The sequence below is a fragment of the Monopterus albus genome, unplaced genomic scaffold (assembly GCF_001952655.1).
Source record: "Monopterus albus unplaced genomic scaffold, M_albus_1.0 scaffold148.1, whole genome shotgun sequence".
Classification (NCBI taxonomy): domain Eukaryota; kingdom Metazoa; phylum Chordata; class Actinopteri; order Synbranchiformes; family Synbranchidae; genus Monopterus; species Monopterus albus.
Window position 1 is genome coordinate 91351 of NW_018128028.1, and position 27191 is coordinate 118541.

General features: G+C 39.8%; 3 protein-coding genes across 3 annotated transcripts in view; 2 read left to right on the forward strand and 1 right to left on the reverse strand.

Annotated features, from left to right (window-relative positions):
- flt4 (fms related receptor tyrosine kinase 4) overlaps nt 1-908 on the forward strand; it is a 40266-nt gene extending 39358 nt beyond the window's left edge. The window contains 2 exon segments of the mRNA XM_020614612.1: nt 446-712; nt 813-908. Coding sequence (XP_020470268.1) covers nt 446-665 — 220 coding nt within the window. The 3' untranslated portion in view covers nt 666-712; nt 813-908.
- A 995-nt stretch (nt 909-1903) lies between these two features.
- Nucleotides 1904-18952, reverse strand: ergic1 (endoplasmic reticulum-golgi intermediate compartment 1). Its single transcript, XM_020614614.1, has 10 exons — nt 18765-18952; nt 12964-13025; nt 9102-9174; nt 8532-8626; nt 6155-6279; nt 5399-5503; nt 5245-5305; nt 4935-5035; nt 4099-4221; nt 1904-3250 (listed from the first exon to the last, which is right to left on the reverse strand). Exons 1-10 carry the CDS (start codon nt 18782-18784, stop codon nt 3143-3145), a joined length of 873 nt encoding a protein of 290 aa, XP_020470270.1. The 5' UTR covers nt 18785-18952; the 3' UTR covers nt 1904-3142.
- A 4430-nt stretch (nt 18953-23382) lies between these two features.
- dusp1 (dual specificity phosphatase 1) lies at nt 23383-26703 on the forward strand. Its single transcript, XM_020614663.1, has 4 exons — nt 23383-24081; nt 24320-24465; nt 24570-24789; nt 25477-26703. The coding sequence occupies exons 1-4, from the start codon at nt 23673-23675 to the stop codon at nt 25830-25832; spliced, it is 1131 nt and encodes a 376-aa protein (XP_020470319.1). The 5' UTR covers nt 23383-23672; the 3' UTR covers nt 25833-26703.
- Nucleotides 26704-27191: the final 488 nt, after the last annotated feature.

A 27191-nucleotide genomic window follows, 5' to 3' on the forward strand; every position in this document is an offset into this window, starting at 1 on the left:
CCCGAGTCATTTAAAGTCCAGGGCCAATTTATACCAAAGTTTGGAGAATTACACTTAACATCACTTAAGAGAACCAGCTTATAGTATGAGTAAGACACATTTATCTAACAGCTCACTCCTACAGAGAGCAGAATGTGGGAATCCTAAATCCTAAAACAGTGCAGCACTATAGTTACAGGTGAATATTACTCAGGAGCTGTGTGTGTGTACTGGGGACTATTTGAAAAGGAGGTTGTTAATCTCAACAAGAAAAGATTTGGTTTTTACAGCAGCAGGGGTGGCTCACTGATGTGTTAAAGGGCCTTTGAACAACAGTGGAGCTATGGCACAACAAACTTTGGCTTCAGAGGCAATAAGTACTTTGGCTTTCCACAGATTTCCTTGTTGAGAACATTTACAATCAGTTGTTATTGGACTTACGTTTGTTTGTTTGTTCTGTCCCTAGTCGTATAGGCAGCAGCAGCAGCACAGAGCCTCTTACCACCTCCCATGGGTCCCTTGGTAGAAGCTGTGGCGCCGGCAGCTCCAGGCACCGTCCCAACTTCTTCAGCCAGCTATCAGGCCAGACATTCTACAACAACGAGTACGGACACCTGTCAGAGGAGGGATTCTGTGACTTCTTCTCCTCACCACAAGCCCCCTGCATGGCCTCCTCCAACATGTAATCCTATGCAGCCTGAAAAAATGGAAGGGGTTACTAAAAAAAAAAAAAAAAAAAACAAAAAAGGGCAGGGGGTGTGGAGGTTTTATTGGATTTCCAGACATTTGAGCTCTGACAGCTGAAAACATAAAAAAAAAAAAAAAAAAAAAAAGTCGGCTGAGATGTGTAGGATTTAGTAACAACCCGGTATTGACATGTAACTAATCATCTATTAATGAAAATCAAATTACAGATCCTTTTGACCAGAGCTGACCTTTACTCGTCACAAAATCATTTCATTCTCCTTTCTGGGTGCTGCCTTAACATAATACTTATATGTGCCTGAAGTTCTGCTACCCAGCCACTGGGTGGCAGCATTATCTCAGAAACAAACCCTAAGTATTTTACATTGACATTTTTATCTTTTATAGAGTATTCTTCTTTTATTTTTACAAATTATGACTCCTATAGGAAGAAATAAAGAAATTTATCTTCTTGTAATTTTCACTGTTATTACTATAATAATAAAGTTAGGGCTGGCACTGTCTTTATTTTAGAGAAGCACAGATTTTAAGTGCAAATTTCTATTTATCATGCTGTGATAAATTACAGGTCCATGTGAAATTAGAGCCACAAGCTCTTTGTAAGGGGCCAATTAACAAAAAGAGCAGATATTTGTGGTATCTGTGTCATTAAGTGGAGGTGGAGACGCTTGGATACACGACACTGTGAACAAGGAATAAGTGACGGAGGTAAACAGAGGGATGTAGGGGGAATAAAAGGGTGAGTCACACTGAGCACCTCTTATCAGAGCTGAACGTAAGCATGATGACAGCTTGACACACTTGCGTCGCAAATGACAACCTGCGGGGTGTCGGCTCGGGCTGCTGGCTGAGGGAAATGAGCAGTGCAAAGTCCACTACACACACACATATAATTACAGCCACCAGAGATTAGTTAGTTTCGAAATGAGATGTGCAAAGGCTCCATTTTCAGTTTCAGTGGATAGCTGTCGACACTGGGGTACCTGGATAAATTCAGTTAGTTCCTGTGGAAAGATTTATTTTAAGGTCTGAAAAGATGCACTTTCTCAGGCTGAAAACAAAAACCTTCCTTGTTAGTTTTATAGGTGAGTGGTCCCTTTGAAATCTAAACTGCATCTATGTTTAAATTGACAAGGGACAGTACAAACCAAAATAAAGTTAGTAAAACCGGGAGAATGAATGACAGCTTAAGAAAACCTGAAGGCAGGAAGCTCACAGCAGCATTTCTATGGTACCTTTACTCGAGGAACACATAGCATTTCAGAGTAATTAAAGAGAAGATGAAATGGATGAACAAGTTCTCATGGCTTGTGATTATCACTGTCCTTGGTTATAGAAGGTAACAAACAACAGTATAAAGAAAAAATAATAACCAGAGATGGCAAAACAAGTTTTCCCCTTAAAAACAAAAAGGAACCCTTCTATACAATTTAAAACTTCATGGATTAACAGTCAGTACCGTTTAAAAAAATCCAATCAGTTCACCTCTGAGCAAAAAGCAAAAGACATTCATCATATATTTGAAAATTACTAAAATAGAAAGGAAAAAGTCTAGACCAGGACCTTTAACAGAAGGGTAAACAGTGATCACTGTATTTAAAACCCATTGAATCCACACAGATGCTGCAGTGGTAACACGCACGAGAGACTCGGTGAAAATACTGGTTTTAGTAGCAGCCACTGCTGAAGATAAGTCCGTATGGTGGAACGGTAAACCTAAAGGCACATAGTCTAAACACTGGTGATAGAACGGGAGACTGGATGATGGAAAAAAAACATTACATAGTACACACTGCAGTTTTATGGACAGTGTGAAAAGGAGAAACGCTTCAGAGTTCAGTCTAAGAGTACAGGTTTAGAAAACATTTCCTTCCAATAATCAATCCCTTTTCCAGTAAAACAAACGCTGTAGGATTAAAGTGATATTCTGGTTGGCCAACAAGCGGAAATTAGAGAAGATTAAGTAATACATTTTGATTTGAGCCGTTTTGACTGTAAATAATTCAGCCATTAATCAAAAATCTCCCTATGCTAAAAACGTGGAGTGCACTGATCTGTGTCACATGAACAAATTTAAAACATTCAATTTTAGCACAAATCCCAGCTACTTTTTGTTTTTATTTCATTCTAAAACTATCAGCTACAGCCTTTAAACACCCCTACAAGTTGATCCCTGAACCCTTTATTTCCAAAGTAGCAAAAGAGCTTCCCTCTCCTCCTCAGACACTGAAAACACATGTGATAGTCACATCAGCTGAGCAGACGGAGCCTAAGAGGAGCTTCGGCAACTGAGATGCAGCTGTGTAGCCTGGTAGTTAGCTCGAGTGCCAAAGTCACTTCATGGGTCACGGTGATGTGAATTCCACAAGGAAGTTAGTTTGAGCAAGACTGGATTTAGCTAACAGGCTAGCAAATTTGCACTAATAAATACGACGTGAGGGGATGTGAGGAGCAATCCTCATGACATTTTTCCTATCTGGATCTTCTTCCAGGCCTCGGAAGCAGTGAATATACAGGAGTCGATGATTCCTGCGACTGTGAACGTCCCTCCAACGATGGCACAGATCTGCACAAAACAGGTCGCTCATGTCAGTTTCATCATATAACGTTCGATTTTTCTGACCCAATTATAAATGTGTTAATCTCAGCTGACTTTAACCACACTCCATCATAACAAAACATTACACTGACAGCTCAGTGTGTGCTGGCAAAGCGAAGCGCCCTGCTGCAGCCTGACTCACAATCTTCGTCCGTGACTCACAGTCATACTAAGAGCACATTCATCTCTTACCCATGCTTTAAATTAGGATAAAGCTAAACATAAAAGACAAAAACGCGTCAGCTCATGAGCTGAGCAGCCAGTTTAATCCTGACCGCATTATCAGTCAGAATGAAACTTGACTGATAAAGTGGTGGCAGAAAAAGACAGAAGTGGGGAGTCAAGAAGTTAAAGGACTAGTTTGAAAGTTTGGGTTCCGCTCTTTATGGCTGAGAGTGAGATGAGAGAAAACACTATTCCCATGACTGTAGGCTAAATACAGAGCAACATGAAGCGACTAGCTATCTTAGCTTAGCACAAAGCCTAGAAATGGGGTTCTGTCTAAACAGTAGCAGTTAATACAAATTATAGCTGAGGCTGATGAAAATATCACTTGCTTTCCAGGCATTTGGCTCATAAACCAAAACATGAGAATTTTTTTCAGCTTGATGTTGGAAGAAGAAGAAAGATAATGTTCATTCTCCAGGCACCATGGATATCTACCAGATTTCATGGCAGTCTATCCAATAGTTGTTGAGATATTCCAGCCAGGAGCTACTGTTAAACACCCAAATCACAATGAAATAACACTGACTTTAGTGTACGGCTTTTGGCCACAAGTTCCTGGGTTTTATCCCAGAGGAGAATCCACTCACTGTTGTGATGAAGCGGTAGAAAGGCTGTCTCCTCTCTGTGTACTTGACTGTGATTGGACTGAGGTCGTATCTGAACCAGATGGCCGGGATGATCCTACCCGTGTGGCTATATGCAACATACTCCTGTGTGGGATGGAAAAGGAGAGTCTGTTGCAAATTTTAATGTGCTTTGGAGCCACACCTGGCAGGAGAAATCAATTTAATCAACACAACGAAGGTTGGTAATGTGTAAATTCATCCTTAATGATGACAGTGGTGTTTATGAGTCATTACTGACTTGGTTTGGTATAAAGTCACTGAAAAATCATCAATGATTCATTCAAAATGATGCTCTTGGCTAAATAAAACTCAGATGAAGTAAGCGGGAGGAGCCTAAAATGTGTGAGTATAAGTTTCTGCAAAAAACATCCTCAGTCACAAGAACATTTAATATGATAATAAAAATAAATTCATCATGAAAAAAAGATTGTTACAGCTCCCTTGGCACTGATGTGCACCACAGCTGGAATTTATTCAGGTTCCTACAATGAGATTTCGGAATATTTTGCTCAGGCCCTCATCCTCCCTGCTTCACAGCTGACCTGCACTGTTATTACTCCAAACCCATCTTTCAGTCAGCACAGTTCTAGGAAGTGTGTTTATGGTTTGTTGACATCTAGGGAGTGTTTCCAGTCACTAGGGGTGAGCTTTCGCTTTTGGGCGAGTGCACATGTTAACACGGCAATACATGCTCTGGCCATATGTTGGCACGATCACTGCTTCCATGAAAAGTGCAAAAACATGACATGGTGGTATGGGAAAAGTAGGAAAGAGGGATTACAGTCAGGATAAATCACCTTGTTGGCTACCGTGTACTGGTAGGAAAACCTCTGCCTGCCTGAGAGGTCCTCGTACACAGTTGGAACAATCTTCAGTATGTAGTCATGCGAGGCCAGAGCTGCATGGGAAACAAAGCTGCTTCAATGAAAAATGCATCTTCACTGTGCAAAAATGGATCATAACGTAACTGGCTCTCCATCTGAGATGCACAGTGCATAGCTGTCCACTAGGTGCCTCATTTCATTGCATCTTCCTATACCAGTAAGCAGCCTTTCCTAAATGTTACATAGTGGTTATGATGAGTACATGTGCAGTGTGGGTACATACGATTAGATGAGAGCCTGTCAGTCCCTCCTAGCGCATTGAAGGCTCCTTGTACTTTATCTACCTGTGTGACAAAGCACAGAGAGGAGATCTGGTTTTAGCCTCGATATTGTAGGTGTTCTCCTCAGCTTTTCTGTGTTTCTGTGTCTATCCTGACCTGGACCTTTTCCCCAAAGGCCAGCTTGTGGATGCTGTGGGTAATGTCAGGATTGTGGGGTTGTGCTGTAGCTCCATGTGTTGACAGGTGGAAGTTTCCAGGTACCTGAACACATACACACACACACACACACACACACACACACACACACACACACAAATACATGGACAGAGCTAGGTAAGTTTGTGTCAGTAACACCATGATCGCCTGCAACCCATTTAGTTAACTAATGACCAAATCTAAACACGCAGATGCTCAGCTGGAAACTAAATGGTCCTCAACTCCGGAAGAAAAACCCTCCCACTTAAACACATTTAACTTATTTCCAGTGATTCCATGAGCAAGACTGTTAAATGTATAACTGCTGGGTTAATCATTTTAAATGGACTGGAAAGACTGACGCACGCAATGATGGTGGGATAAACAGGGCCTCGCATGGCCCAGACTACAGTAAACTATTGGATGTAACCGAATCTCAGAGCTCTACTATTTAACAGGACTCAATTTAGACTAGAGGAGCAAGCAGGTCAACTTCCCTGGTCTCAGCCTCTATGTTTAACTCCAGCCCAAAATAAAAAAGACAACATACAATCCCAAGAACAGATATTCCACTGAATATCAGTGCTGTTATCTGATCAGTCGTAAAATAGAAACAGATTTGTTTCCAGTCTCTGTAGGGGATCAGTCACATAAAACAAATCATTCAAGCAGTGACTGCGGGTTAACCCTCTTCTCCACTCTGTGTTATGACCTTACTTTGTTGATGGTGAACTCTCCCTCAAATCGACAACCACCACCTTGGTTGAGAGGAACCTTCATGGAGTTATCTATGTGACCGACCTCGTGGCGGCCCATCTCATCCTGGATGTCCAAACCCAGCACTGACAAAACAGAGAAACACGGGAGGGAATTAAAATATATACTGAACAAGAAAGAATAAGAGTCAAATATCACAGTTTGTTGGTTTGCTACTTTTAGAGCTAAGAAAATTGGCTGACTGTTCAGTTAATCAAACATTTGAATGATCTCTTAAATATTTATTAATCAAACATACCATAACATCTTCATTGTTTTTCAAATTTAATCGATTAGTCTCAAAATTTTAGAAAACTGAAAAACTCCCATGACATTTTCCCAAAACCCAAAGCAATTTTATCTAACAATTCAAATCCTAACACATTCGATTTAAAATAATATATCGCAAAAGAAAGTAGCTAATCCTCAAATATGAAAAGAAGAAGGAATCAGAAACACATTTTAAAAATCAAAACTGTCATGTTCATTTGTGAATTGACTAATGGAACTATTGTACCAAACATTTGCTGCTGTTTTTCCTCTTTTGTATGCACACTCATAAAATAAAATAAATAAATAAAATGTACTGTAAGGTCTCAGACAGCAACATTATGAGGAAATATCAAAATAATCACCAGTGCAAACTGAAAATGTTGTGGTTCTAGACTGGAAGACATCAGTAACTTGTGATCAGCATTTTGCCAGATTTCTTTGGACTCTAAATGATTAACTGGCTAATCAAAGCAACAACACTAGATTAAATGATAATGTGAATAATCATTAGCTGCAGCTCTATTTTTGTAACATTCAACAACAGGCAGTTTTTAATGAATAGAGAAAGAGAAGAACAAAGAGAGAAATTCTGAGTATTGCTGCAGAGTGTGACCCACAAAGTAAACACACGAGTCCAAAATGGATCACCTCTCCTGACTGTTGCCGCTCTCCCTGTCTGTGTTTTTCCATCTAGACTTCACCGCCTCCCGTCCTGCAGGCCGCCGTGTGTTGGCGCACTGGCAGGGGCCTATTTTCAGAGTGCTGTGTTTTGGCCAGCAGCCCAGAGAGGGCTGTCTGCTGGAACTGCACTAAAACATCCACATGCTGTATGCCTGACCTTTGACATTCAAGAGAAAAGTGACCCGCCGACAGACTATCCAGATTTCAAAATACAGTGCACAAATACAAGTGATCTTTGTGAGCTGGTTACTTCTCCTTTATAAGACATTTATAACTGTAGTGTGTCATATAAAGTGGGTAGAGGGGAAAAATGATGACAAGGGTCTTGAAAGCAGTTCTGCTTTTTCATGAAGTCACAAATCAAGGCCTGGCAACATGTAAAGGTCAGTGGAGGGAGATGGCATTTAAAAAAAAAAAAAAGATGATGAAAACGCTTTCTCCCTCTGTGGACATTTGTAATGGATGGCAACCTGTTTGGAAGCCTGGAAAGTAAACTGATGTACAATATTAACTCGCAGGGAGAAGGGCTGAGGAACATTTCTCATCATTACATGCAGCTGCACTGTGGTTAGACCAACGTGTTTGAACAGGTATTTAAGAGGCCTCACATTTCTGAAGGAAGAAAAAAAACCTTTAAATTCTGTGAATAAACAAAAACTACCATACATAAAATCATCCTGGGCTTTAATTGGAAATGGGAGGGGGATGGCCTTTTGTTTCGGCATGCCACGGGCAAGCTCGACTGCACACATGGCCGCCAGCTGTGCGTCTGTGTGCCGAAGCCTCTCTCAGAGAAAGCTGAGCATTTATTGGCTTTGCCATTTTTGGATACTGCTTGAAGCAAAAGAATGTGTGCCTTTTCTGTGCCACTCCAAGCCTCGCCAACATGTGCGCGCGATTGCGGTGATGAGTATGTGTGTGAGTTGTGGCACTGGGCATAGTTTCTGTGGGGAGTCATGAGGAGCAAATAACCAGTGACTGGTCTCCGTCCTGGCACGTTTCACATTTCAACCAGCCTGCCCACTTCTCTGACACTGAGGTACACCAGATGAGTCAACCAAGGCAACTTTATGTCAAGCTCAGATTATGGCTGTGCACCAGTGCAAGATCAAACACATGTGGTGCAGGCCAAAGACTAACGTCTAGTGTTCTCTAGAAGCATGCCACAGCACCGCCGAGTAAACAAACTACACAGTGGGCATCATTTATCTTTTGTCAATATGACAAGCATGAGACTGTCTGATATGGGGGAAAACAAACAGTAAAAAGGAGGTCATAAACAAAGTGAAAAAGAAAGCATACAAAGAGGAAGTGTAATGCAGAGAAAATGAGAGGTGTGTGTGTGTGTGTGTGTGTGTATATATATATGTATGTATATACTCACAATCACAGTGCAAGTTTGGCAAACTGATGTTTAAACTCACATCTATCTTCCCACCACTGTCTTTATCAGGATCATCCACATACAGTTCATTTACTCTGTCACAGACAGAAAGGAGAAACATGCTCAGACAAACTGATACCAAACTTTTAATAGGAAGAAAGAAAAAAAATCAATTATTATAAGAAAAAGACGATTTTTCTTTCTCCGACAACGTCCTTTACACACAGCTGGACTCCTCTGCTGCCACACTGCAAGAAAATAAAATCTGTGTATCTCTGTCAATGTAATTTCCTTTCTGTCCCCAAGTCGTCCCTTATTACACATCACCATGAGGCTGACGCATGCACAAAGCCAATTTCCTGTGAAAGAATTGACTGTACTCATCGGTTACAACATGGGCTGAGCAGAATACATCACAATGAGGGCACTGGCATATGTGATTAAGTTCCTGTCTTGTACATATCAGACGGCAGTTCTTGTGCAGCAACAAAGGAGCTGTCTTACCACTAGTGTGTTTCTGCTACAACAAGGTACATGATTGTAATGGAGATTTGATGGTGTGATACCTACATTTCAGTGGCTATGAATCCCGTCAGCTCAGACAGGAACAGGAAGAGTATGAAGACGCAGCAGAGAATGGAAACTGTGGGAGCAAAGAAGGACGAAAGTTAGTATGAATAAGTTCTTCAAATATACATACACCACTTTTCCACATTAACCTCAGATTACACCAGGATTTCAAGGGATAATGAAAACTAAATGAGGCACACTCTTGAAGCTTTTAAAATGGCTGACCTAAGCCAATGACATTAGTGAAATCACAGCAGCCCAAAAAATGTTCCCTAAATAGCTGTTTTATTGACTGTGTTCAGCTTGGCCATTATGCAGGTTTTTAAAAGGCCCTCCTTTAATTACACATTAAATACCAGCATAACAGGCAGCCATTACAGCATATTTGTTTTGGGAGAGGTGATCTCATGCTATATACAATACTGATAGCTCATTTTACAATAGGTTTCCTTAGACGATCATCTCAGTTGCTCCAACATAGAAGCTTCACAATCAAGGATTTTAGAAAAAGCTACTTTTACAAGAACCAACTTACTAAGCTTAAACAAGTACTTTTGTTCAGTGTGAGCCAAATCATGATCTGAGCTTAAAAGGAGAAGCAGCCAGGCTGTCTGTTTCATTTCATGTGTCAAACTAATCAGCCCGGTGGGTCATTTAAAACACTGTCATGTGTTTACTAAGATAAATAGGCGTTGATCTGTCTCTGTGTAAATGCGGTCTATCCGGTTTGGCAAAAGTCTCTCGGTCAGAAAGCTCTAACTCAGCAGGTGAGGCATGTTTATGTGGCAACCGTCTCCTAGGATCATAGTCACATGACAAACAAGAGGGAGTGTCGCTATGACACACACAGCAAGTCACCAGGCTCATAGAAAGACTGGCACAGTAATTTCTCCCAGGCTTCAAAGGGCACATTACTTGAAGAGTACTGTTACTGATTTAAACTCAAAGAAGCTCAACAACAGAAATACAGACAAGCTACATGATCTACAAAGACATTACATGAGTGGTTTTTATTTAAACTCAAATTCATCTTCCCACTGCTCACACATGAGAAGCAGACTTGAAAGTTGCTGTACTGTAAAATATGCTTTTCTTCTTAGAGCTGTGACACAAAAAAAAACACTGGATATAAGAACACAATGAATCGGATGGTGATATCTGTAACTAGCACTGCATTTCCATAATGACTGCCAGTTTTTTTGTACTGCCCAAAGCTAATTTTCCTCACACAGCACATGAGAATTTCCTATCAGCACAGTCAGGACAAAGAAGTGTTGTGACAGAAAACAAGTCAAACAACAGATTGATGTGCATAGAAAAAGGGGTTCAGGAAACCACTGTGGCAAAAAAACTGGGGTATTGTTCAAAGTAAATACCGTAAAAATTTAACCCAAAGGAATGTAGGCCCTGGAACAGACCAACAAAAGCAGACGGGGTCAAATATTTGGCCTTTGGGAAAAGAGGGAGTCTGTTTCTAGCTGCCCTCGAACCACACAAATCAAAATGTGAGTTGAACTCCTGTGGGTGAAGCAATAACAGCTGTCTAATATCCAAATCAATGCAATGTCTTCATCCCTAGACAGTGGATGGAGACAGGAAGGGAGTTGACTGTGTACAGGAAGACCTTAGATCCACTTCCTCATGGGCGTAAAATTTATTCTGCTCTCTTGTCATCCAGGAAGGCATTTATAATCAATTTAAAACAGTTCATTATTCAATGTTTCCTCAGGTCTTTTGTATTCTATCATTAAAATGAACAATCAATATAATCCCCGATTAGACAATGACTTATTGATGACAAGCAGGTAAACGCATGACCTGACAAATTTCCTCGAATGACTTCTCAGGCAATTTGGCAATGACAGAGCATGACTATTACCATTCTTGCCATACTACCTGTGCTAAAACAGGTTGTGCCACATGCTGACTCACTCTGCCAGGATGTAGACCTAGTACCTGTCTGTACCGGTACAGACAGGTACAGCTTCCATAAATATGCTAAATATTAGCTCTTATGTTCTGTTAGGATTGTAAAGTCTTTGGAAATTGTCATTTAAGAGCTGCAGTGTTTACAGACAGTACCTGACCTGAATAAATGCTCCCTACATTTAAAAGGGTTATTTAGTTGAAAGCTGATTTTTTGTCCACTTTGGGAAAAAAAAGATGCTATTAATATTGCTATTATTCCCTTTTAAGGCTAAAAACTTAGTTAGGAAGAGGGTTAACAGAAGCATTTATTTTACTTTGTTGCCAAAAGCAAGATAAAAAGATTGATACTACTCATATCTGTACACAAAATATAAAATTAGAGTTAGCAGCTGGTTAGCTTAGCTCAGAATAAAGACTGGGAATGGTGAAACAAAGCTTGGCTCTGTCCAAAGGTTTAAAAAAAAAAAAAAAAAAAAAAAAAAAAAAAAAAAAAAAAAAAAAAAAAAAAAAAAAAAAAAAAAAAAAAAAAAAAAAAATATTATCTTATTTGTTTAATTTGCACAAAAGTATAAGTACAAAAATAAACTGTGATGTTAATTTGAAATTACAGCCATTAGCTACGTGTAAGCTTAAAACAAAAACCGAAACTACTAGCTTAGCTCTGTCCAATCAAAGTCCAGCTACAACACTGCATATTGCTTGTCAGTAGAAAAGCTGAAATGTAAAAACTGCAACAAAACCTGCCATTTTTTGGTGTTAGTTTGTGAGCTGCAGGCACACTGTTAACAGATGGACTTTGTTACCATACTACTGTGAGCCAGCTGGTTCCCTTTTTGTCTTCTGGCTGTAGTTTCATATTATATGTACACAGCAGAGTGGTCCAAAATCCAAAATTCGCAAAACTTGCACCAATTACAAGAGAATACATGGCTAAAATTTTACTCGCCTAGTCATAAATTTAGGGGTCCCCCAAAATGCTTCTTCTCGAAACAATGCCCAATTAAACCACTGATTTGCAGTTTGACATGAAATCAGTAAGCAGACAGTCATTATAAATATGCTTCACTTGCTGTAGTCACCATTCAATACTTTTAAAGCAGCAACACAAAAGAAACATCATATTAATGAGCCCAAATAAATGTAGAATCCTATTCAGTTCAAAGGAAGACAGATTTTGTAACTGATGGCATATCACTGCAATGCTTTGAATCCACCTTCATGAGGTACTGCTTTTGAGACTCATCCTTTGTAAGGCAACTATTAAAATAGTTGGCAACAATGTAAGGCAACTATTAAATTGTTAAATCTATTAAAATAGTTGTCTTACAAAAGAGCGCCTGCACGTGTTGCTGATGACAGTCATGTCCTTGACAGCAACACTGAGTTAAACACTGATGTTACAGGGTTAAATTTAGTGTATGTATAGTTGTGCTATATGAAACGTTATAATTAATATACAAAATGTATAATATTACACATTTTAATGCGCCAAGATGAATTAAACAGACTGAAAGGTAGAGAATTTCAGATACCCAGTGCAGGTCGACATTTTGGGGGACCTGTAAATGTTGTAAAATCTACCAAAGTCTGATGTGGAAACAAAGCACTGTGCAGCTAACCCTTTTTAAAAACCCTGGACCACCCTAACGTACAGACATCAGAGTGGTATCAATCTCTTCAGCTAACTTTCAGCAAAAAAGCAAAATGAGCATATTCTAAGTTTGTGAAATAAGAACTTTATTAAACCAAATTTGTACCAAACTTTATTTCGTACACTGTTGCATATTTAAAGCTAAATACTCTTTATAGCAGCAATATTGAAGGATTCTAAATACATATGTGAACAACTCAAACTTGATTAAACATAAGAAAACAAAAAAATAAAAAACAGAGACCCATGTATTTGGCCTGCTGAGTGTGAAGGACTACTCACTGAAAGCTCCTGTGTATGTGGGCTGGGTGAGATCTTTTGGCACTTTCCTGTAGATATCAAATCTGAGGAGAGGAAGGAAGAAAAGTTAAAAAATAAATTATTTAAAGGGGGAGTGAGAAAAAAACTAATGTAAACACTACGTGCTGAGAAAAGGAGTACATTCTGTACCCATCAGGCTGTGCGATATTACAGAAGAGAGGTGGTATGTTAACTCTGGGCCGTGGCCATTACACACAACAGCTCAGACAGCCTGCCACGACACGTATACAAACACACACACTTTTTACATTCCTTTGAATGTGTGCTCTGTGATTTTGACCTCACCACAGCAAAGGCCTTTGACACTACACATATACACAGAAAAGCACAAAGCTAACATGAACACAAACACACACACACACCAATGTAAGGCAACACACAGGGATGTAAACACAACTGCGGTAACAACTGACAGAGAGCATATATCTTTCACAATACTTATTTTCACAGCACCAAATTATTTGGTTTGAGGAGAATGTACAGTTACACACAGTGACACTGGCAGTTAAAGATTCACCCTGACAGAATCAGACTGCAGATTTAGTCTTACATAAATCCTTAACTTTACATTTTTGTTTTAGCTTGGATATTTTCAAAATGACAGACTGTGTGTAAATCAGTGAATCAGAAGTGTAGGAGGACCACTGCCACCTGACACAATCAGCCATCCTCTTGTTCTTGCTGCCTATTCAGGGAACTGAGAAGGGGGGAAAAAATTCTGCTACTCAACACCAAAACTATTTAGGTTCATGAGTTCTTGCGCATGTCCTTTTTGGGCAATGTAAAATTTTCGACTCCAAAACTTCACTGCTGACCGTGCAAACTCCACCCACACTTCCTTCTCATCTCCTCTCTCACTCGCTCTCTCCTTCCAAAACATTCACATCTGTTCATACTTCTTCCACCGAGAGCTGCCAGTGAAAAAAAACACCGCTGATGCAATGCAGGGAGAGACAGGAAGTAGAAGGGAGGGCTTCCTGTCCACTCTTGACCATGCTGCTTCTTGTTTTGCCTCTGCTCTGGCCTTCGCTCCTTTTGTTTTTACCTGCCACACCCTTGGATCCTATACACCTCCACTGGTTGCCCTCCATCTCTTTCTCACTCTCTGATCCACATGCATTGCCAACTTCCTGCACCCTTGTCCCATTAGTATTAGATCACTGTGTGATAATAGTTCCCCTGGAAGGATATATATGGCAGACAGCATAGAGACAGGGTGGGTGGGAAGTTCAGGAAGGGGCTGCTGTACAACATCTAGACTAACACACTTCCTGAATTTTAAGCTCGTTCCTTCCGTCCTTTCCATCCAGCCACTGTACTGTCCTCTAGAGACAATCAGGCAGGTGGAACACGCCAAGCAATGGGTTATGTGAAAGCCTTAAAATCAAAGTTTTGTTGATCTCTGTCTTTCAGTCTTCAGTTCAAGGGTTACACATTCTCCTGTGGGATCCACAGTGGAGACAACACAGAACCCATGATGTTAAAAACAAACAAACTAAGCTTTCATTTGAACTCTAAACCACATTTGTGGTCCAAGTTGTCAGGATAGAAACAAGAAGCTCAGATGCTGAGAAAGTGGTGTGTTTGGATGATGAGTGGCTACTATATGAAACACTATAAAAAGGGTTAGTCCACAGTGCACGTTATCTCAGGGGAGAGGCCACCGAGTTTATTTAACAAATATATAACACAACCTTAGCCTTATGGAAGAAAATACGCTTGATTGTGTTGCAAAAATGTACATTTAATTTGCAAAAGTTACATTTAATTATTTGTCTAAATCCAGTTATTAAACTCGAATTACAAGTTTGTGTGGTTTATTTTACCAAACTGAAACAACCTCTGTTTCTCATTTAAGGAAAGTTAAGTACATAATTTTAGGAAAACTTTTAATACACTCAAAGTACACGGATATTCATGCATTGGTACACGTAATCTATATTTAAGCTCTACTCTGATTTATATTGATTTTTTTAATTCAATTACAATTTAAACATGTGAAAGTTTTGATTTAATGGCACATAAATCAACTATATCTGATCTATAGACTTGTATTTAAAAGCAATCATCACTTTCATTATAATAATTTTTGCCAACTTATTCTTAAAAGCTCAAGCTACACGAAAGTATATGACACCACTGATGCAAATGAGAGCAAACTATTAGCTCTACAATGTCTATAATGCAACAAACCTCTCAAACAATTGATTTGCTTTTAAAGTTTAAGGTCTTAACAGAGAACAGATTGTAGCTAGTTACAAAAATAATATACATATTTTTTTCCATAATTTTCCAATGGTGAAATCAAATGTGAGTGAGGAAACAAAATCTCACTGAGGCTTGAAATGGAAATATCTACATGCTAAAGTGTCACCCAGTCCCAGCAGTCTGTGACACAATCTATGTAACCCTGTTAATTGGTAGTCGGAGTGTGGCCAGAGATCACATGCAAACACACACTCCCTGTTCCAGACAGACTGATTATTCAGTTTAAACATAATGGATGCTGATGGAGCTGATGGATAAGGCAGATGATCTTCTCATGTTACTGGCGCCAACGTTGTGGTGCAGTTTAAACCTGGAGACCAGGTGCTCTTACGCAATTACACACTGCTAAAAGTGACAGATGCACCTCTCAACTGTCATGACGAGAAACAAAAAAAAACTGTGAATACACACATAAATCCACTGATCTATTACACAATTAAGCGATTATTGATTTATCATATTTGTGACACAAATTGAAGTGTGATAATGTTGACGTCTGTTAAATCGGTCACATGACAAACATTTAAATGTGGGTCACGTAAAATTTCTAGGCAAAAAATATGCTTTGCTCTTGAAGGGACATTAAAGCTGACACAGGCAGGCTGACCTGAATACATTCATTTTCATTTTTTTTTTTCCATTTTCTACCGCTTAGTCCCTGAACGGGGGTCACGGGGGGGCTGGAGCCAATCCCAGCCGGCAATCGGGCGAAGGCAGGGTACACCCTGGACAGGTCGCCAATCCATCACTTTTCTTTAATTGAATGTGTATAAATGTACTGCACTATATGGTAAGACACCATGTAAAATATATCCCGTTTATATGGCAATAAAAACATTTGTTTCTGGACGAGATAATTCAATAAAGTGCACTCCTTTAAAACATTGTAATGCAAAGCCTAACTGTAACTTTCTTTGCATTACATTAGCGTCACTACTTATAAGTGATAAACTACTGTACTGATGTCATCACTTCAATACATGCAAAACACCTCTGATACACTTATTTCTAGGTTGGATGGGAACTCAGTCTCACGGAGTTTCATCAGTCAGAAGAGAACATTCTGTTCATTCATGAATATTCATGTTGGCTCTTGAGAATTCACCTCTCGTTCTATAATTGACGTTAGTAATTTCCTGAATTACAGGCAACACATCTCCTTTTGTCACTTCCCACTGCTAAATAAACCATGTCTTGCAAATGTGGTGTATAATATAGTGATTCAGAGTGAGTCAACTGTTTGTCCATTTCATCTATTCCTGAATAAACCAACATTAAAAGGCAGTTTAGGTTCTTCTCACCTACGATCCACTAATATAACAAGCAACTTGTATGCCTTAGTTTTTCTTTATATAGGTTTTTATTCAGTCATGTGCTAGAAGTGTAGCCTACATCAAGTATCAAACAGCAAGGTCACCCATCACTGTTGACAATAACAATTAGAACACTAACAAAGTCACCAGGATCCAAGCATCACAGCAGCAAACACACTACATCATCAGGTTAGCCCAGACCAAACCTACTTGTGTCAATACATGACATGATCATAAGGTCTGTTAAACTTGGGGTTAATATCATAGGTAATATGCTGCTGCCCTAGCATATGGAGTAATCTAACTACCGGTACTGTAACATATGTAGTTACACAACAGGGAAAAACTGGTGACTTAAGCTGTTGCAATGCGAGTTGTGAATGACCAGGTCACAAAGTCACTGAAACACCTAAACAGGATATGTAACCTTGATAACCCCATGACACACCTACTTTCATGCAACTATCAAGACACTATCTACTGTAGCAGTGCAAACGAGAGTTACACCAGATCCTGTGCGCTGGTAAATGCATTGCCCAATTGCATCACAAACGTGGTTTCTAAAAACAATGAGATAAAATGCTGAACAACTTGTGGGTGAGCTAGAGCTGCAACTCACTCACAACATGGTTACATCTACCCCCTAAGATATTAACTTTACAGTTACATAAAACCGAGACAAGCAGCAAATCTTCACATGGAAGAACCAGGAGTAAGCAAATGTTTGATTTCTGACTTAAAGGTTAACCTTTGTTGTCAGTTAAGTAATCAATTAATGAACTAATCAGTGGCGTGACCCCAAATAAAATAAAACAAGCAATTTGACCAGCTTGTAGCCTAGTTCAAATGAACAACCACCATTTATTACTAAGGACAAAAATCCTGTCCTGTCCCATAGTTAAAAATGTTTATTTATACATTTTCTCCTGGTTTAACTTCTTGTCTTCCCCTAAATTTGATTGAGACATTTTGTATAGAGCTGAAAGGACTGGTCAACTGATCAATTAGGCAACTGACAGGAAAAAAAAAACTGCAACTCTTTGAAATTTGATTAAAAATACACTGATGGCAATGAACAGCAACAATTGGCAGTGAAGAAAATAGAAGCAATATAAAATAGCTACATAAAAAATAATAATAAAAAAAAATATTAAAAGCACTCAACACATTTTACAGAATAATTTTGCACTTTTTTACTCACTACATTTATTTGATAATTTTAGCTACTAGTTACTTTACTCCAACTGAGATTAATCAAATAAAATAGAGCACAATCATCAAACTATATGGATCTCTGGTGGGAAATTCACATGCTACACAGCAGTATGAGCAGTATGTAAAATACTTCAAAGTATAAGGTAGTTAACATTAGAGCTACTTTTGCAGGCTGCAACATTAAATGAGACACAACAATACGTTAATAAATATAGTCCAATAATATGACATACATTAATGTGAACTGTGTCATTCTGCATAATGAATGCTTTTACATTTGGTACTTTAAGTATATTTTATGATAAATGTTTTGTACTTTTACTGAAGTAATATTCTGAATGCAGGACTTTTAACACTGTGGTATTGCTACTTTTACTTAAATACGGGATCTGAGTACTTCTTGTAGCACTGTTGACTAGGGTGTGCTCTGCTGACAGTTTCAACAGCCCCACAGTATATGTGACTGTTTGCTCTGTGGCTGCTGCTCAAGTATCAAATTAGCTGCATGTATCTGCAGTGCCTGTGTAGTGACTGTTTTAACTGCTTATTGGTGGCCACAAATCTGAATGCGAAGGCTTTTTGTATATTGGGAAAGTTTAGAAGACTAAACCAGGTCATCACGTGTTGTCTGGCAAGCAACTATGACACATCTGTGGTGAGAGGTGTGATCGGTGATTTTCACGTGTTGCAAATATGAGGATGGACGAGAAAAGCTGCACATGCGCAGGAGAAACCCGGAGAACAAACTCCGTGAGCATACCTGAGCATCACTCCACTGATACCACAAAAACTCTACGCCTGACTAACTATAATACTGACGCTGCGTCAATGTAGCTCATTCATGTCCAATACGAAACACTGCACATTAGTAGGTAAACCGTTAATTTATCCAGAGCTCACAGACCGCAAAACACCACCACCGTACCTCCACATCTCAACCCAAATGACCGGAAACTCCGTACTCACCTCCTAACATCGAAAGGCATGGTGTTTGCACGTTTGACAAGGGGATTAGCGAATAAAGCTACCAACAACAGCAAACGTGCAGCTCTCTCTATCGCTACCGGTCGTTCATCGGTACCGGGCTGACGTCAGCTTAGAACGCTTTGCAAAAGCTGATTGGCTGAGAGATACTTCCGGTTCCTGATTATTCTTCTTCCTCCCAGAGCTGTGAATCAGTTTTATGGAGTTATGTGAAGCGATAGTAGAACGATAAATTTATAGAGTGATATATCAATGAAAAGTGTCTAATATGAAGAAAATAATAATAGAATATATAATTTAAATTTGTATAAATTACACCTTGCAATTTAAATTACAAAAATACTTAGCTAATTCTTTTTTAAAAATATTGCCACAAATATAAATATTTTGTTACATAAACATTAAATAAATAGATTGTTCATAACCTACTAATGTAGCTAGTTATAAGCAGACAGGTTTTGGCGCTGTACAGTATACTCCTCACATGAAGACATATTTTATATTATCACTGTTTTTACTATATTGCCATTTATTGTCCTTTTATACTCCACTTATGAGTGCCCACAGGAGGAGATAGGATACATTAAAAAATACTCACATCTGCTTAAAAAAATTACATTCACATGTGTTTTAAACCATTAACCCTTGTGTTCTGTTAAGGATCATAATTCGACTTGCATGTTGACATTTGGATATGGGGTCTTAAAATAAAGTAGTAGCAATACCATACAATAGAAGATTTGACTTGTACCAGAAACACTTATCTGCAGTCCTTGGACACTTATGTTACAGGATGTATATGGCTGCTTATACAGTATAGGCTACCCTTGTAATCAAAAACTTTTACATGTATTTATTTGTCAAGAAGAACCAAAATGTGGCAGCTATCACTAAATTCTTTGTTGTTCCTGGCCAGATGTTAAAAAAAAAACAACAGATCTTGTAAAATAAATATACACAAAGTAGTAACATACTATACATATCATTAAATAATGTCAAAGTATGTATGTCACATTTGGCTTTTCCTGTTTTTTAGGAGTCGCCACAACAAATCGTCACACTGACGACTTGCATGTTGACATTTGGCACGTGTTTTACACCAGATGCCCTTCCTGACGCAACCCTGATTCGAACCCGGGCTGCAGTGGCGAGAGTGCTGTGCCTTAACCACTAGCCGGGGACGACATTAAATAATACCAAAGTATAATGCACAATTAAACCATGCACTAAATGGATAAATACTGTTATTTTCTCTTCGACTGTGTACGGAGTGTGTTCCTGAGGTGACTTCTAATGCTCTGTTGACCCTCAAACATATCAATTATGCTGTTTGGTTGACATAAACAAGCCTGCAAATAATTCATTATTGTGGATACTTGTTACATGCAAAAGAGTCACCAATATCTACAATGCAGGGAATGTAAACTTATGTATTATTTTGGACTATATTATCACAATTCAGAAACACAGAGCTTAATGTCATGCTTTGATGTGGTATAGAAAATGTGTTTGTCATACAAGAAAATCTGCAAACTCTATCAATTAAGGTTTTTTTCCCATGGCAATGTAAGTCTTTTTTTAATTCTTTATCTTTTCCTTGGTCTCCCCATTCGTATATAAATGAAACCAAACATTTCTGGCTCAAATGTTTGGTGTTGAGACACTAGAAGACAGGATAGGCCTTGTATTTTCCCACTGATGGCTCAACTGTTGCCCATAGTGACAATGACAGTAAACAGGCAGGGATAGCAGCAAGTGACTGTGAGGCCAGACCAAAGGAAATACCTCTTTGTCATCTTCTGTTTCACTTCCCTTTCTGGATGAGAGCTACACTTGGTTATGGTGCATAATTATGGGAATTATAAACAATCCAGGGTCTATTTTCAGACCTCAGTTTCAATATTCTGTGCCAAACGGTCCACAGTAGAAATGCACACACATTTTTTTGATATGGCAATTCATATTTTGGTTTCATGCTTTTTATTGCTGGTCATTTGGACAGTTTTAGCCTAATATGTTTGTAGCACAGTTTGAAAACCAGTATCAATAAATGAAAAAAGGGGCTAACTTAGGAGACAAAAGTGAACATTTTCTGCTTCATGGAGATACACAATTGCTTCACCAGACCATTATTGTGCATTATCTATCCTCCCTTTCATTAGGTGTCTGATTTCCTTCCTAACCTCCAGTCCATAAGGCCGTCACTTCCTGACACAATAAATGATGCCTTTACAGTGAGAACAAAATGTTTGGGTACAAACTGTTTTCAGAGCCCGTTTGACCTTCTTCCGCTGTATGGTGTGTAACATTCTTGCTTTGTGGTGTGTGCCTCAGAGTTGACTCATCTCACAGGAGTGTGAGCTAGAGAATTTTTGCACTCTTGTGATTGGTTAAGTTTCAGTCCTTTAACCTTCCCCTCCCCCCTTTCCTTTCTCACATAACACATCCATTTTCCTTTTGCTTGAAGTAAACCAGAGGGCCAAAACCTTTGGATGTGGATTCACCAGGGCTGAAAGTCCTCACCTCTTCAGGTTACAGTAAAGTGAGAAAGACATCATGGCAAATAGTGTTTGGACCGTTTGAAGCAAGACACAGCTAAAAATCAGCATGACCTTCAAATTGTAAAGATTTTTTAGAGTTAGCAAATGGTTCATTATGTTTAGATGTTTATGACAGTGGAATAACAATTTGCTCATAAAGTGAGAGATGAGGCACTTTTGACCTGAAACTCAAATGGGATTTTGAATAGGGGGCAATGGTGAAATGCCTGCATAGTAAACATTTGTTTCACAACAAAACAACTGTCTACTTTAACACGCCCTCTTGTCCACTTGATGCTTGTTGCCTGTCAATAATGATCCTCCCAGTTCCTGATGAAACAGCAGTGTTACCCACTTTGAGTCAGCAAACCACACCAACCTGAAAAGGGTTTCCCAGGGTGGTTGCAATCATATTAGATTTTTAAAATATACTTAAATTTGTTGGGGAAAAACACCTTATCTATCAATTTCATCACAAATGAAACAAAACTGACAGGTCAGCTCTCCATCTGCTGTTGTCTTCCTGGTAGATCAGTGTTTTGTTTCTCAGCATGTGGAAATTTACTGGACTTCAGATTTCTATACAGTGATTAACTTTTATGGTTAGCCTTTGCTTTCAGGGCATTGAACACTATGTACCTCTGACTAATAAAAACAAATAATAAACTTTTATGGCGCCCATGGCAGATATTTACTTATTATCTTGTTATTTTGCCAACTCTCATGTGAAGAGGCTAAATTTAAATTTAATTAAACACAACATCATGGAAAATTTGGCAAATTCCTTATATGCTGTCACTTAAAGATAGAAAAGACTAGGTTAATCACTATATGTATAGTAACAATAATAATTGTAAACCTTTATTGGACCAGGATTGATTATAGCCTGTTTTAATAGAAAATAGAAAATCAGCCCAATTAATCAAATGAAAATATAATGACTCATTCATTTGCAGAGTTAATTAAATTATGACATTTGTCAAAAGACTAATCAAACTGTTATTACTTGATAGATGGATTCTCACTTATGGGGCACATGACCAGGGTCAGAGAGGTCAGGAGGGCTTGGGCCATGTCCTCTTTTTGAAATGACTGTATGAATGACTTAAAAGACTACAAACTGATGCAAAACAACCACAAAAGACAACATCACAGGAAACAACTACAATGATGAAAATGACAACAAAAGACAACATCACACAAAACAACTACAATGATGAAAATGACTACAGATACAAAAGGACTAAAAAGAGACAGAGCTACCTAAAGACATAAAACTACCACAGAGACACAAAACCACAACAAAGACACAAAATATATTAAAAAAAAGAGACACAGAATGACTGCAAAAGTTGCATATTTTTGTCATTTTGTGCATCCTTAAAGGAAGGGTGGGTGGCTTTTACCTGTCTATGCCCAGGGCCCAGTTTCTTGTAATCCATCCATGCAGTAACCTATATAGTAAACTATATAGTTAAAATGGAATTGTTCAACCAGCAAAATTTCTAGTGACAACACTGGAGTTTGTCAACTATGAGCCTCTGTAGAAATTGACTAATAAATAAATAAATATTTGGGCAGCTCTAATGGTTGTCCACACACTCACAATATTTTTTTAAATGAAACTGTCATCAGTGTCAAGTGAGTTTGTGGATTCAGTTAGACAGTTTGTTTTGAGATCATCATGGGTATGACTACATTTTCTTTAGTCATCTAGCAGCTCACAGTAGGTCCCACCCTTGAGGACTTCATAAGTAAATTAACAATGTATACTTTGCTAAACCAGAAAACACAAGGTATGGTGGGTGTAGACAGATAACTACTGTTAATTCTGGCACTATCACCAGTCAAGAAAAAACAACAGCAGACTTCTCTCAGCCGGTGTAAACTTGTCTAACACTGATACGTGCTGTACGCTGTACGCCTGTACAGAAATGTCCCGTATGGGCACGAGCGCGACCTCTTTTGGACCCAGCCGTACACAGGGCAGACACGATGACGTCTACAGTCCTGGCAGGACGCCAAGAGAGGCGGCCGCCTGACGTCAGTAGCCTCTCATTCACAAGTACGAGCTGTATATATATACCTCTTTCTAGACGCTCACGGTTAGAAGCCAGTAACTGGGTCGTGGATGCTACTAAACTTTTAAAGAATTACAACCACCGGATACACTCAAGAGGAGGAAAGGGCAAGATTTGTTCGTGTTAAAACTTTTGTTGTTGTTTATGTGCGTGTTTTTCTCTCTCTAAACCGCCTAACCGGAACAAAGGACTCGCGCTTCAAAGTTTATTTTGTGCCTTTTGGAAAAACGCCGTTTCTCACAGCAACCCACACTTCTCGTACAAGCTTTATGTATTTGGATTTAATATTTCTATCTCAGCGTCCTACTATGGTCATAATGGAGGTCCCCACCATCGACTGTGCGTCCCTCCGTGGTTTGTTGGACGGCGATGGCCGGGGCTGCCTGCTGCTGGACTGCCGCTCCTTCCTGTCCTTCAACTCGTCCCACATATCGGGCTCCACCAATGTGCGCTTCAGCACCATAGTACGGAGGAGAGCCAGGGGGGGATTGGGACTCGAGCACATTGTCCCCAACGAGGACACCAGGAACCGGCTCCTGTCCGGGGAGTACCAATCTGTGGTGCTGCTTGACGATCGCAGCTCGGACTTGAGCCAAGCGAAGAAAGACGGGACGTTGATGCTTGCTGTTACGGCCCTGTGCCGCGAACCCTGTGGAGCCAGTGTTTTTGTTCTTAAAGGTAAAAAAAAAGAAGCGTTTTACTGTGCAATAGAGCCCCACACAATTGTTTCACTGTATCCTAACAACGGGGCAACAAATGCGGCTTACAGCTGTCACCATACCAGCTGGTGCTGGAGTAAACAGTGTTCCAAAATAGCCCCATGAGCAGTTGGCACCTTTTTGGAGATCGATAGTTAAATGTAGATGTGTATGTGTTGCCCTGTGATCTTACCTCGCTGTCTTTTTCACTTTTCCAGGCGGATTTGACACATTTTCAACAGAGTATCCAGACATGTGTACCAAACCCTGTCCACCCCAGGGGCTCAGTCTGCCGCTGAGCTCCAACCATCCTGGGAGTGCAGACCCAAGCTGTAGCCCATGCAATACTCCTTTGTATGACCAGGTTTGTGTCTTTATTTTTATATAATCAAAGACAAACTATACGTTTATTTTCCAGTGCACTGCTTTTAGAGCTGACTCAAAAGTGGTCTTGTCTATGTTTTCTAGGGGGGTCCTGTGGAGATCTTGCCTTTCCTGTACCTTGGCAGTGCTTACCATGCATCCAGAAAAGACATGCTAGACATGCTGGGGATCACTGCTCTAATCAACGTCTCAGCCAACTGCCCCAACCACTTTGAAGATTCCTTCCTCTACAAGAGCATCCCTGTTGAGGACAACCACAAAGCCAATATTAGCTCCTGGTTCAATGAGGCGATAGAGTTTATTGGTGAGCACATCCACCATTTTTCTTCCCTTCACACTCCCTCAACTGCCAAATGTGGGTGCTTATCACAGCTGTTGCCTTGTGAGCCCGTTGATGGCAAGCAACACAACACAAACACCCAACCCCCCTCTTCCTTCTCTTCACTCTTTGACTGCTGGATTTAAATTTCAAAAAGTTCCCTCCAAAACTGACCAGCTGGCTCAGCCCAGGCTCACTGGTCCAGCACAGTATTGGTTACATCATCACCACCTCATAGGCATAGAAGAAGAGATGCCCCGTTTTAATGAATCACGAGGCAGCAGCCCCAAACTAGTTTTCTAGTAGGTAGGCTGACTGGGCTTGAATAGCTCCCTCCATGCTGCTCTTTGTTCTGGCAGAACAAAAGATAATTTCTCCTCACTCACTGTCGGCCTTCCTTCCAGTTCAGTACCCCCAGCAGGGGCCTGTTCCCCTCCCTTGTCCATTCAGACGGCCTCCTTTGGGAATAACCCCCACGAGCACCTCTATTAACTGTGTTCCTGTGTCTTAATGAAGGCTGCTGAATTTAAATAGCAACTGAAAGTGTTGCAAAGACCTTTTGTGTTTCTGGTTTCCTGTGACAGGCAGAGTTTTAACCCCCATTCTACATGTCATTACGTCATAGATGTTTACAGTACACTCACCATGCTTTTCTCTTCTCTTTCATTCCAGATTCAGTGAGAAATAAAGGAGGGCGTGTGTTTGTGCACTGTCAAGCAGGCATCTCCCGCTCGGCCACCATTTGCCTTGCCTATCTCATGCGAACCAACCGTGTGAAGCTGGACGAGGCCTTTGAGTTTGTCAAGCAGCGCCGCAGCATCATCTCCCCCAACTTCAGCTTCATGGGTCAGCTGCTCCAGTTCGAGTCCCAGGTCCTAGCCTCATCTAGTTGCTCGTCAGAGGCGAGTAGTCCAGCTATCAGCAGCAGCAGCACGGTCTTCAATTTCCCCGTCTCCATCCCTGTGCACACCTCAACTGGTCAGCTCTCATTCCTCCACAGTCCCATCACCACCTCTCCCAGCTGCTGAGGAAGGTGCCGTTCACATTTGAACTACTCCTACTCACAAGTGACTCTGCACCAAACACAGTCTTGATTAGGACCCATTTTATGGTGATACAGGTATCGCTGTACACAGTGGGAACTGTTATTTGGGGTCAGTTTATTTGACTCTGTGATCTGCTGACCTCATCATTTTAAGGGGAGATGTGATTACTACCGTCAGGCAGTATTGATGTTTAACATAAATGTGAAAGTCATCCATGCTTTTAATCCTAGATGACCTAGGAAACAGCTGAAGAGATAGCTGAGCTCCTGTAGAGGAAGTTAGAAGTATCTGAATATTCTTTATTCAGAGGACTTTTTCATGAAGTCAACAGCTTTTGATAATCACAACCATTTTTAATCTAAACAAAATGTAGAGGGCTAGCAGCTGTCCCCGGGAGTGCTGGCCTATCCTCTCAGATGTCCATTTTTCTTTCTGTGCTAAAGAGAGCAGTGTAAACCTGTCGCCCAGCGTCCCATAGAAGTCACCCCTTGCATTTGACGAACAATGAATGTATCCCCTTCTTTCAGTGTAGACGTGACGGAAATCTCCATGTTCAGTTTGAGATTTGAATGGGGGTGGTTGTCGATTCAAATGCAAATACCTGCCTTTCAAGACATCATGAAACCCTGACGAAGCTGACACACTGGGGAAACCGACCATTAAATACCTCATGTTTCTGTACTGTGTACTGCAGCACTGAGGCGGACAGAGTCCCAGAACTACAAAACTGGGGCCATCTAGTCCTCAGTGACTGCATCCTGACATATTTATTGAACTAAAGTAATATATTTCTTTATATCTATTTTTACATGTTTTTATACTGTTGAATAAATCACATTTGAATTTTATACTCGGATCTCTCTCTCTCTCTCTCTCTCTCTCTTTTTTTTTATCTCATGTGCTGTTATGGTGGCCAATAATATCCAGTGACTTCAAGCATCATCATAATTTTAGACAACACAGATTTATTTAGATTGTAATAAAAGTGACCTCTTCAGGTTACATACAGATTTACAGTTACAATTGCACTACAAAGTTAATTCAGAATACTACTGATTCCACAGTCTTCACAACTGATTTAAATTATTTTAAAAATAATATTTGTTGGTATATGACCAACAATCCCAAAAAAATCGGAGGCTGTAGCTAATCACGTTATTCATTTTCATCATTAATCATTTAGTGTATAACATGTTAGAAATTTAAAAACTGTCCAGGACAATTTCCCAAAGCCAAAATTGACCTTGAAATCAGTTGTTTCATCTGATCAACAGTCCAAACAACAAACATACTTCATGTAATCTAGGGAAATAAGCAAATATACACATTTGGAATGGAGTT

Bases quoted from the DNA above. Each gene is read 5' to 3' on its own strand.
- ergic1 (XM_020614614.1), bottom strand. From the start codon at position 18,784: ATGCCTTTCGATGTTAGGAG. The intron at 9,175-12,963 runs GTGAGTAGTCCT...TTGCTCCCACAG, and splicing joins CACATACACAGGAGCTTTCA to TTTCCATTCTCTGCTGCGTC. The intron at 4,222-4,934 runs GTGATTTATCCT...CATCCCACACAG, and splicing joins AGTACACGGTAGCCAACAAG to GAGTATGTTGCATATAGCCA.
- dusp1 (XM_020614663.1), top strand. From the start codon at position 23,673: ATGTATTTGGATTTAATATTTCTATCTCAGCGTCCTACTATGGTCATA. The intron at 24,082-24,319 runs GTAAAAAAAAAG...TCACTTTTCCAG, and splicing joins CAGTGTTTTTGTTCTTAAAG to GCGGATTTGACACATTTTCA. The intron at 24,466-24,569 runs GTTTGTGTCTTT...TATGTTTTCTAG, and splicing joins ATACTCCTTTGTATGACCAG to GGGGGTCCTGTGGAGATCTT.